Raw genomic sequence first — 12,890 nt, 5'->3', positions numbered from 1 at the left:
ATATCACGGCAGCACTAACGCAGGACATTTAACACACGGTTTACGACGCGATAACACATCTGCAATTAAAATAAAGTACTCATTAAGTTCTCTTAATCCTGTGAACGCACATACGTGGAGGCTGCTGTTTAAAGATGACGACACAGTAACGCAGTTAATGATATAAAACATGAACAACTACGATTGTAACAGCACATACTGTTGTTATTTCTGCTTTAAACTACATCATACAGCATCATTAACCCAGTGGATGTTAATGTTTTGCTAATAAATGCTAAATTTAACTAGAAGTGAAGCCTGTTTAGTGTTTATCGGCGCTATGAGTGGACGGCTGGGGCTCTGTCGGTGGAGCAGGTCGTCACTAATCGCTAGTTTGGCAGCTCGATCCCGACATAAACATCACTACATACAATATAGATCAGCCTGTAGCTAAAATTGTGGCAAATGAAGACGTACTCAAAATTGCACATCAATATAATAAAGTCTTATTGCAGTCTTTGTGACGTAAGTTCTGATCCGTATTCTAAAATGTGCATCCAGCTGGCCTCAGTCTGCCGTCGCTGTGGGTCTGCATGCTGAATCCACCCCATACACAATGTAAAAGAAAAACAGAGGCAGACAAGACTTCCTTTCCATTGTGTTCCTTTATTACCATATTTGTGGAGATAACTTAATCAGGAAGCAAAAAATATACCAGACAATAAAGTACTAAAAATCTGAGATAGAAATAACCCCCCAACACAAACGCCCCAGAGCCCCCCGCCCCTCCTCGTCCTCCCTCGGCCGTCCTCGGTGGGTTTATGTGGCGTATCGCTTCGTCCACTGTTTGGCTGTTCGGTCATGTTCTGCTCTGTTGGTGGTGTACTGGGTGGCGATGCTTCCCACCAGGGGATCAGCTGAGGGGAGGAACAAGATTCAGGGTAAGTTAATCTGGTAAAAAGGCACAAGACAGTTGATAAACTCATCTCCTGTTCAGATAGGATTCCTTCAGGTCTGCGCAGCTGTTTTAAAATAACACTTTTAAGCCTGTGTTGGGTTTTTTTTCCTATATATTACAGAATAAAACATTTACACATGAGTGGAATCACAGCAGAGTCCCGTCACAGCCGTTAATAAAGCAGCCACCACTCGTCAGAGCCAACGACGTGAGTCAACTGCAGGACTGAACTAGTTTTCATCTGCGGCCCCAAGTGGCCAGTGAAATGTGAAACGGTTCTGGCAGCATTTACTCGTAGCAGCCAAGTTCATTTATAAACTAAAATAGGACGTCCACGTGACACTGTTTCCTGTCAGCGAGGCCACACCGGTGACATTTATCATCATTCATGAGGAGTTGTAGGTGCATGCTGCTTTGGAAGCCTTTAAGGAGCTTTAAATCAGTCATTGAGGCGGGTTATATGAGGTCCCTCGTCACTGTTTTATCTGTCATAGATAACTTCCGGCACACCCTCAGTTTTAAAGGAGAGGAATGCTGGCTGGAGAGATAACAGCTGTGAGCAGGACAAGCAACAAAATGTACATTAGTCACCTACAAATGCAGAGGAATGTATACAATATGGATGGCGCTGATCTGATCCAGTATCGGTATTGAGGTTCTGATGCCAACGTAATTCACGGATTGGAACTTTCTGACCCATGAGCCATGTCTATGCTTTACTGTCATCTGCTGAAATGACTCCAGTGATTCCCTGCTGGCTGCAGACTGTGGAATGGATTCCCTGAGGTTGTTCCAGACATCCCTCTCCTCAGTTTCTCCTAAGACGTCCCCGGGCCAGATGAGATCTATAACTGTATAATCTGCTACTGTAAGAGGCTGCCATCGTATTCTCATGTACACTGATAATAACGGCATCTTTAGTCTTTAATAATCCCTCCAGTCGACCACATATGCCCTCACACTGCTTGGATAATGGGATCATTTGTTCTCATAATATTTCTAGTGCTTCTAATACTAGAAAGCAGAATAACACCTTCTTTCTTATGCATAGATAAATCAATAAATTGACTTCATATGTTAAAAAAAATGCACTTTTTCTGTATTCAAAACACAGGTTTTGCTGCTACCGTCTGATTTGGAGGCTAACGTTTTACACAGAGTTACAGTCCTGGGTTAATTAACTGTGTTCTGGCCCACTAGGCTGGTATGTGCAAACCCCCGGCCCAGATTTGTGCCTGCACTTGGTCCAACCTGCCTTGGGCCCTGACTGGCTGGATGGTTCCCCTGCCTCACGCTCCAATCACTGCACTGGATTACCCATAAATCCACTCCACATTCTGCAGCCAGCTAGCAGGCGAGCGTTGAGCAGCACTAACCAACCTGAACACTGTTTAGCACGGCGTCCAATGTCGTGGATGAGCAGAGGAATGCTCATATCCCTCAAAAACAACCTGCCAATGTTCAAGTGAGGCTTGCTGAACACTGGATCACTCCGGCAGTGTTGACTTCTGAAGGAGTCATTTACTTTCTATTGTTCTACACAGACTCTGGCGTTCAGCTGAATCCAGGTCACCTTTAAAGCCAAACCTCCTACGGTACCTGATCTGTGCTGTTCAGGTGCACACTGTTCTATTCATAGATGTTTACAGGTATGTCTGACTGATCTGTTGATGCTACAAGAGCCAGCACTCTTCATTTGTGCTGATCAGATGAAGTATTTGATTTGGAGAGGGGTAGTGTTAGAGACGTTTACCCTTTGTGTGTTTGTTATGGAGTAGTGAGAGCGCCAGATTACAAAAAGAAATCAATACAAGAATAACAAAATATATATAATGTCCCTTTAAAAGCAAAGGAAATATGACGTTCCTACTGCACACATTTTTCTGCGCGTATATCCTTTGCTTTTAAAGCGACTTTAAAAATTAAAAAAATGAAACAAATATTTTAAAAAAATAAATAAAAAATAATAAAAATAAATGAATAAATAAAAAGAAAGAAATAATTAAAATAAATTATTTTATTTATTTGTCTTTATATTTCTACTTTATCATCTGTTTCTTTTATGGATTCATTTTTGATTAATATTGCTTCATATTGCCACATTTTTAAAATTTTATTTCTTCTTCTTTTTATTTCCACTTTTATTTTATTATTCTTTTATTGATTTATTTTTGTAATTTGGCCTCTCACTGCTCCACAGTATGCGTTTGGATTTAATAAACACTGACAGTCAATTTGAAACCCTTTCAGCTGAATATTTGTTTTCAGGACATTTGCTGTTTTTCTGACCTTATATTTACAGAGTTGCATCATACCTGCTTCATTACAGCCTCATAGAAAATCAACAATAAATATGATAATATTAAAGCAAACAGAGCTCTGATATCAGAGTAGGATCTGTTTCTGCAGATATTGGGATCAAATCGGTGCATCACTAATATATTTATACATATATTTATATATGACCTGGATATTCTCGCCACTTTATTCTGCTGTGATACCTCCCAGTCCTATTATTTAACTGGACAACTTCTGTATTTCTACACTAAAGTGCAGCAATGCCAGATCCAGTCTGCACAGTAACAGTGTGTGGATCACTGTGTGAAGGAATACAGACGTCCTACAGGTGAGACACTGTGCTGCCAAAGGGAAGCGCTGTCAGTAAGAATATTCTAAATATAGCCGACACTTAAGTGGATATTGATTTTTTTTTTTCAGGTGGTTGAAACACATTTTGCTGCTGATCACGTTCACAGCAGCCTTTAAGGTTTGCAGACCTCATATAACCCCACTAGAGTGACTCCAAACCGTCCCTTTAATTATGGAATAACTCTCAGTCTGGAGAAGCCGACAGGAGTAAATAAAGCGTGCACTACGTTTGTTTTCACTGCTGTACCAGAAACCACTTTCTAATGGGGGACTGGAGCTTTTATATCGCTCTGCACTCTCCTGCTGATAAAAGCTGTGATTCTACTCTGCAGAACCGCCGGTCTGCCGCTGCCTCCATCGGTCGGCCCGTTTGTTATCGTGTACGCTGGTATTTTAACAAGCTGCTTCAGAGCTAAACTAACACGTTAAAACACCAAAGTAACACAATAACAGAGCAGCAGCTCACCTTCTCTGTGAGTCAAATGACTGCTTTGGTCAACAGAGTCTGACACAAGAGCAGAACTTCCAGTCCAGTAAAGTGGAGATTATGGTGCACACTTAAAGCAAGACTGACCTTTTTTTTTTGGTTAAGGTGCTAAAATGAACTGTTCCTGATCTCATCCACTGTAGCTCCCTGCTGGGCCTCCTCTCTCATCAGTACAACTTTATTAGTATTTATTGACACGACTACGCTTCAGGAAGCCTGCACCATCTCTTTTTGCTTTGACTTTAATTTCAGGTCACGCTTGGATTTCAAGAGAGTCAGCAACAAAAGTTATGTCAGCCGCTTGCTGCAGAACGCTGAGCGCATTAAACCTGCAGCTTGATTTATACGCCTGCATTGAATCAACACCGAGCCGGCGCTGCTGCAGAGACGCTCGTTAGCAGCCGGATTCCTACACCGAGCTTCTTTGTGTACTTGCAGCAGCTGACACAGACGGGACCACGTTGTGGTGGTCTCTGTTGCCGTGATGTGTGCTTATGTTTCTGGGGAGGTGTGGGTTCAATGCAGGTTCGCTGTGGCCTCATGTGACCTTAACCAGAACGGTACATATACGTCACCGCAGCACAGACGACGACAGCGCTGATTGGTCTGCGTGGTAACACTATGCTATGTTCAGATGATATCTTGACTTGCACACAGACAATGCTCTGTGAAGCCAAGTGTAAAAGGCTGTAACCGTATCTGGCTCACTCATAATGCAAACACAACAGCCTGTATTCCCTGAGCTGTGTTCACAGCTCTACCGATCCCTGTGCAGACCCCAGTGCTTCCAAGGGCTTCTCTTGTCTGTCCTGCACTAATTTCACGATCTGCTTAGTTTCAGTAGCTTTTGTCCGAAGTACAAAAAGAAAGTCAGCAGAGTGGCGTAGAAACCTGAGCAGGAACTAAAGATCTGGCAGCGTGACGCAGAAACACCAGCACACATGTCAAACGCTCACGACTCATCGCAGATGTAACCATGGACAGGAAATCAAGACTAAAACTGCAAAAACTGCGGCTGAAACTTAGAATAAAGTTCCCGCAATGTGACTGGTGTGTTTGTTGCCTCGGGCTGTGATAGAAATCACAGTTTGACATAAAATAACAGAGATTACAGCAACTACAACAGAGATCCTAATAAAACGGAGATCTGGAATCAGGTCGGCTGAGTCAGGGACCTCTTTCAAGTCCCTTCTTAAAACATAGTTATAGGACAGACTTTCCTGATTTTATTTCTAAATGCTTTAACTTTTCCAGCACTAGTATGTTTTTATCTTAGACATGTACAGTTGTGACTCGATAACCCGACACTAAATGTAAAACCTTCTTTTATGTTGGATATCAAGGCTGTTGGATTGTCAAGATGGAGGTCCAGATACGAGGAGGGCTTGATGCTGGAAGGCTCATTAGTTGTTCATTATTGTTCATAGTAGTTATAATAACTAGTGTGTTGTTAGAACACTACGCATCGATGGATTTCAGCCTAACTGACCGTCTTTGACATCAAAGGTAAATACGTTCAGATAGCAGCTGAAGTGACCCAAATCCGATTTTTGTGCCCCTATGCGACCTGCATCTGGTCTTTTCATGACATTGTGAACAACACAGGTTCAATTAATGATGAATATTCGAATATATCCACCCCGGGGCAGCGCTCTGACGGGGTGGAAGTGTCCAGAACACACAGGCAGTACTTGGCTGCTGATGCTAGTTTAGTTAGCGCTCACACTTCTGTTTCCTCCATCGGTGGCGGCGGGGGAGTGGCAGATACGCTCCACCGTTACCATCCATGTTTACTTCCATAAACACCGAGCACGCTCGCTGCGTGTGACGTCGTCGTGTCCTCTTCTGCGCATGCGGGACACTTTTGGGTCGTATGAAGTTCACACAGCAGATCACATACAAGTCGCATTGAACTGGAAACGTGAAGGAAGTCACAAAGAAATCCTCATTGAGCATCAAGTCCTGCAGTGTGAACGTAGCCAATCTGTGGGATTGTTCAGTCAGATAATACGCCGTCATCCTGATTGGTGACATTAAATGTCATGTCGGAGTCACAATCCAAGGCTGTCGCTATGTTAAGGCTGTTTTTATGGGTTCTGTTAGTTTTTCCTAAAAACCTGTCGGATAGCAGGTTTAGGATTGTTGAGGGTCGGATTATCCAGTCACGGCTGTACTCTGTAACTTAGATTTAGAAAATTGCTCTATAAATAAAGATTATAATGAAGCAATAAAGTGACGCTGCTGACGTGTTGCTGCAGTCTAATGGTGCCTTCACTTGTTAGCCGTTAATAACTAACAGGAAATGATCCATTGTTGAAGCACTTAAACAAGCGTGCCGGTCCTACCTGGGTTACAGTCTGTGAGCAGGGAGCAGATGGACAGCAGCACCTTGGAGATGGTGAGGGCGGGGCTCCAGTTGTCCTTCAGGATGTCCAGACAGATCACCCCCTGACTGTTGATGTTGCAGTGATAGATCCTCGTGCGAAAGGTTACCTGCAGACACAGGGACGGTTCAAAGTTAGGACACAGCGACATACGTTACGGTTGATCCCCACGCTTTACCACGACAAACACAGTACGTGTGAGCCCTTGAAATGAACAATTAATCTGAAACGATTGAGAACCTGTTGAGAGAACTTCAGTCAATGTTGGACTGCAGTGGCTCTGTAACCCAACACTGTCCTCTGGTGGCTGAACACAGGAACTGCACACGCAGGAAAAAAACCTATCTGGTAATCAAAATCACTTCTGCTTATCAGTACAATGATCGAACAAGGCGGCATGCAGTTTATTGACAGTAAATGTGCTGCTGTAACACTGGAGGCAAAATGACTCTGGAACAAGTGAAGTGTGGAAAAAGCTCTCAGCTGTGGTTTTGACGTATTTGGTGTTATGTAGGTCGACATGAATCATCAAAGGTGTGTACTCGTCTACAATAGAGAGCACTGACTGCCAGAGAACAGGCTGCTGTAGGTAACTTTAGATCTGAAGTTCATCCTTGCCTGATGTTTACAGAATAAAACTTTTTATTCACTCTCACCGGACCAAATGCATGTTTTGTCAAAAATAAAGAACGTTGCAGAAACAGAAACGTGCCAGTGGTCTGACTCAAAATAAACAAGTGCTCTAGTATTGTATCGTGTTGTGGTTTTTATCTCTAATCCCTCCAGAAAAGCTTGTTTTTCATCTTCTGTTTCATTGTCATTTAGGCTAATATCACTATTTTTATGACATTTGTTTTGTTTCATCCTGCTGGAAATGAGCCTGAACAAACAAAGCAATGCTTTCACTGCTGGGACCCTCGATTTCACCGTCACCACAATGACTATTTGTTACACACTGGTATTTAATTGGTCCAAATAATCCTGTGGGGACAAACAAATGCACCACTATTCATCCAGTCATTTGTAAAGATGGTGCAAAGCCTAACGTGGTTCCACAGCATGCAGACAAAGCGCTAATGAGCTGAACAAAAGAGGATGTTTCTAATTATGAAGCAGATACAAGAACAAGCACAGCAAACAATGTAGTGATGTCTGATAGGCAGTCGTAGGTGTTTCTCTCCACTGGATGCAACATATAATCCTATTATTCAGCACTGCTCAAGAGAGAACACATAACTGGAATGAGATCGTTTTTTCCTCAAATCATTTACTTCTTTTATTTCTTTTTACTATTGTTGGGAGATCCATCCATCATCTCTACACCTTCATCCTCACTAGTGTGGTGGGGGGCGGAGCCTATCCTAGCTGACTCAGGGTGAAGGCAGGTTCACCTGGACAGGTAACCAGTCTATCACAGGGCTACACTTAGAGACAGACAACCAAGCACACTCACATTCACACCTACGGACAATTTACAATCACCAATTAACCTCAGCATGTTTCTGGACTGTGGGAGGAAGCCGGAGAACCCGGAGAGAACCCACGCTGCACGGGGAGAACATGGAGACTCCACGCAGGAAGATCCCGGGTGTCCTCACCGGGACGCCAACCGGCAACCTTCTAGCTGCGAGGCGACGGTGCTAACCACTGATACACCTGCAGCTTATGGCCAAAATGATGATCACAATCATTCACTGATTTTAGGAACTAAATATTTTTATTGCACTTTCACATTTAAATAAATGAAGCAGAGCTTTCACTTCTGCACACCGGTGAGTGTACTCGTCTATGATTTACTTAAAATAAGGCTCTCTGTCACCTAAATGCATCTCTTAGAGGCAAAATATAAATAAAACTGTACCCAAATGATGGACGCTATGATTTACTGACGTTTTCAGAGCGGTTGTGTGAAATAAGGCTCTACACGGGTAATGAATTAATGAGTGAGCATTTTAAACTTCAGTGTCACTTCTCATCATGTTCAATAATTGTGCAGCCTGAATTTGGTAATATACACACTCATTGGATTTGTTTAATACTTTGTGCTGAGTACGTCACACCATTGGCTTGTTTTGAGTTGATGTCACACACTGCTGCTCAGAATATTCAGTCGAGAACCAGATCTACTTATAAATACACTTCTGTTGTCCTGTTGACTGAAAACTACAGTGCCAGGCTGTTCAGGGTGAATATTTTAGTTTTATATTAAACACTATCTCCTAGACTTGGTATCTGATGAACCTTTGATGATATTTAGTTTCCCATCTGAAGCAGAGACGACATGTTCTCACCAACCAGCACCACCCGGTTTTAAAAGAGAACTGTTCCCAGTCTCAGTGTGTGGGTGAGTAAGGTGACCCGACACCTGTGTGGTGCTGAAGTCAGTACCTTGGGAGGTTTGAAAGGGTAGTCGGGTGTGAAGGCAATGTCCAGAAAGAAGACGCCTCCCTCGTACACGGAGCCCGGTGGTCCCAGGATGGTCGACCTCCACTCATAGATGTTGTCTCCTTTTGGGCCAGCACTGCAGTCACAAGGATCAGTTATTTACATACACAACCATGTTAAGGTACTTTAGTTAATGTTAAACACAGTATGACTTCATCTGCTACGTCCTCTCATTCAGTCCATACACGTTTGTTCTTGTCTCTTTCGGTTAACTTTGGTATTTATCGTGCTGGATCACACGGTCTCATTAATATTGCAGAGGAAAAAACAAACCACTGGGGGAAACAAAAACACCGACATTACAAAGTTAATCTCATCTACAAACAGACGAGAAGCAGCAGCAGCAGCAAATATAGCATCATAAATAAGTGAAGTCGGAGCTGCTGTTGCTTCGAACGGATCAGCAGTGACGCAGTGTGTACGATGAACGGCGACACCGCTCAACTGCTCTGGTACGCGGGTGTGTCTTCAGCAAGAAGTCCAATGAAACACGACTACGTCTTCGTCCTCCGTTCTGAGATCTGCCGGCCATTCGTCATTAAAGGGAAAATCCAACAAAACGAGCGCCGTCTGCTGCTGTAGGTTTCAGAGTTGAAGAAACATTTCCATTATTTTTGAAGCACTACGACTCGAGGGAGAAGCATCGGAGACTCCTCTGAACTGCACCACTTCTCACAGCCACGTTTTTAGAATTTTAGATTGTGCTGATTACGGTCATATAAACACACTCGGCATATTTTCCTTCACATGCAGGCCGGTCAGAGAGCCTTTCCCTTGTGCATCATTCAGAAGATGCCTAAGTTCAAAGCAAATCCCCAGCGATGCGTCTGTGCGTCATGATCTGTAATCTGTATTGATTTTTCCTCAAAGCAGCCCAGCCTTTATCCCACTTACATGCAGAACATGTGGTACTGAAGCCCGTGGGGGTCATGAGTACAAGACATAACAGTATTGACTTAAAACCCCCTTTAGGGGAGGAGAGGGGGGCAGGTATCGCACTCTGCACCATGTTTCTGATCAAAGTTAACACAGACGTTTGGCAGAGTTTCACTGCCAACTACAACACAGAGTATTGATCCGCAGAGTGCAGTTTGGGCTAATTAACGGGATGTTGAAAGACACGACTCAACAGTGTGACGGATGAAAACCTTCATCACATGAAAGGCTTTGACTTCCAAGCGGCTGATTACAACAAAATAAGACGTTCCTTCCGTCACAGCACCATTTACTCTGATCTGCATCTATGACTACCTGAAGATCTGATACAGGATCCATTCATGCTGCTGTTATATTTTGTTTTAACTACCTTGCATTAAGAAAATTGGATTCAACAAGCCCTGATTTCACAAGTAAAAGCAGCATGAGGCATTATTTTAACGCAGCTGGACACCAGTTGTGTCTGCACCATGAAAAGGTTTTTAAACGGGGATTTACTAACGTTATTGTGATGTTTGAACTGGAAGGCAGCAGCAGAGCTAATCACAGTTCACCAACTTAGTGACGGTTACACTAAAGAATTTATATGTTCTATAATTTCAGATTTAACCAAGATGGAACCACAAGGAATTAAACGACAATATTTCAGTCAATCATGAGGCCAAAATCATCCATCCATCATCTCTACACCTTAATCCTCACCAGGGTCATGGGGGGCTGGAGTCTATCCCAGCTGACTCAGGGTGAAGGCAGGTTCACCTGGACAGGTAACCAGTCTATCACAGGGCTACACTTAGAGACAGACAACCAAGCACACTCACATTCACACCTACGGACAATTTACAATCACCAATTAACCTCAACATGTTTCTGGACTGTGGGAGGAAGCCGGAGAACCCGGAGAGAACCCACGCTGCACGGGGAGAACATGGAGACTCCACGCAGAAAGATCCCGGGTGTCCTCACCGGGACATGAACCGGCGACCTGCTAGCTGTGAGGCGACAGTGCTAACCACCGAAGTCATGATTGTGACTAACACCTGATTAATTTAAACATTTTATTTGCGTCTTCCTGTGAGGATGAGCCGCCTCCCTTTCAAAACTACACATCTTTGGGTTTTGCACAAGACATCCAAACACGTTGCTTTAGGCTTTAATCTGGAAAAAGACAAATCAATATTGAATAATTGTTGTCGCTCCAGTTTCACCGAGCAGCTCAATAAACCAGTGAATATACTGCACTTTGACTTATTGGCACTGACGGTGATACGCAGACGGTCTTCTGCAGCTTTCACAGCCACTCCTGTTCTTGTCAATTCAACTTATCTGTTCAAATACAAAGAAAATCTAATAATTAAATAAAGATCTTCCTCTCCAGTGAGTTAAGCCTGAGTGTTTTTCCAAGTTCTTTGCATTTCCACATCAGACTGATTACCATATAATGCCTGGTGTTCAGTTCAACACGGCTCTGAATCAATCATGTGCTCCGGCAGGTTGTATTTTAAGCTGTCACGCAGCATTGTGTAATTAGTCAATTTAGAATTTGCCTAAATGCCACAACCTTATTCATCACTGTGGCTGTCCTTCAGCGTTAGAACGTTCAGCTGCAGTCATCCATCCCTAATCCTCCATTTAAGCTATTAATTTAACCAGGAACTTCCTCGCGCTTTAGTCACGCTGCAGTCAGAGACACACATCAGCTTCAGGTTGTCACTCAGTGCCTCTCTGGAGTTAAGCAGGTGTGTCACTGTGTTTAATATGCATCGCAAAACACGCTGAGTGTTTGTGTCCGTTTCTTGCCTTGTGCATGATGGTCAAGTTTGAAATTTAAAAAAATAATAACGGCTACAAGTCGTGCAGCATTTCTGCAAAATGAAAAAAAAATCTAACGACAGATTTTTAAATCACTATTCAAAAAGAAAAGCAAATGATTTTCTTTTCAACGTTTGTGCGTCTCTGCAGCGAAGCTTGATTTCAAAAACCGGTCGACTTTAAATAAAGGTGGTTGCTGATAAAGCCAACAAACTGGAACTGAACAGCCTTTGTCTGGAGCTGTTTTTTTCCACCCACAACAAGCATGAGAAGCTGCTGTTTAATGCATGAGGGAAGCTGATGAAAAGTGGCGGCAGCAACAGCAAACATTCCAGGCACGGTTTTAAGCTGTGACTGTGAATAAATACCAATTTCTGTTTCTTTCATTTATCAGCAAATATCCGGTTGGTGTTCATTTTTGGGACGGTCTGTGGCCTGAGGTCGCTTGTTTGATGTACTGAGCCGCGATGGGAGAGATTCCTCTTTTCTTTCTCTTTCATATGGAGGTCGGAGGTCAGGCTCAGCCGCCCGGAGCGTGGAGAGCTTCAATGATCCGCCTGAGGACACTGCAGGACAGAGGATGCCGACTGCAAGTGGAGCTTGAACCATCTGGTGTCAGAAACAGTCCTTCTGATGGCAGCATTGCAGCAAACAGATGCAGGTGCACTCACACTTTAAACTAACCTGCTCGACACCAGAGGAATGAAGGATCGCAACTCACTATTATTTTCAAAATCCATGTTGTCGTCACGGTTTTCCAGAGCCAACAGTGACACCAAGTCCATAAAAAGCAGCCAATCCTGTTATCTGAACAGCTCCACTATGTTCCTGTGCAATGTCTTGCCTTTTATCTGGACCCTGAGTTTGTAATAAATTGAAGAAAATGTTTGCATTTATACCTAGAAGTGATAATTTGATGAGCCAATCCACCAAGTCAACGACCTGCCTGATTAATCACTTCAGTTCTAAATGACCACTTCCTTTGAAACGTATACTTTCAGTTCAAAACCCGTCCGTCTTACACCAGCTACATGTGCCACACTTCACCCAGTATTAACATCTTCTAACTGGAAAAAGGAGCATTTTAGATATTAAAAACATCCGTGGCTGAATGTGCACAATGATGCACGAGTGTTGAATGGACAGAGGAAACGCTGCAGTCTTACTGATTCAGTGGCAGTGATACACTCACTTATTGGATGTAATCAATTCCCATTAATGTGGTTAAAACAACACGCAG

The 12,890-nt window shown here is 43.2% G+C and overlaps 1 protein-coding gene across 1 annotated transcript in view; it reads right to left on the bottom strand.

The window, feature by feature from the left end:
* Positions 1-625: 625 nt before the first annotated feature.
* The window catches only part of LOC103357960 (ubiquitin-conjugating enzyme E2 E1-like), a 16,384-nt gene continuing 4,119 nt past the window's right edge, over positions 626-12,890 (bottom strand). Inside the window, exons 4-6 of the mRNA XM_008282733.1 lie at positions 8,846-8,978; positions 6,419-6,566; positions 626-896 (exon numbers count right to left, since the gene is read on the bottom strand). Coding sequence (XP_008280955.1) covers positions 799-896; positions 6,419-6,566; positions 8,846-8,978 — 379 coding nt within the window. The 3' untranslated portion in view covers positions 626-798. The remainder of the gene's footprint in view (positions 897-6,418; positions 6,567-8,845; positions 8,979-12,890) is intronic.

Source organism: Stegastes partitus, unplaced genomic scaffold (assembly GCF_000690725.1).
Source record: "Stegastes partitus isolate 25-593 unplaced genomic scaffold, Stegastes_partitus-1.0.2 Scaffold283, whole genome shotgun sequence".
In the NCBI taxonomy this organism is placed as follows: Eukaryota; Metazoa; Chordata; class Actinopteri; family Pomacentridae; genus Stegastes; species Stegastes partitus.
The sequence above is the reverse complement of the archived record's forward strand: the minus strand, read 5'-3'. Positions and strand labels throughout refer to the sequence as shown.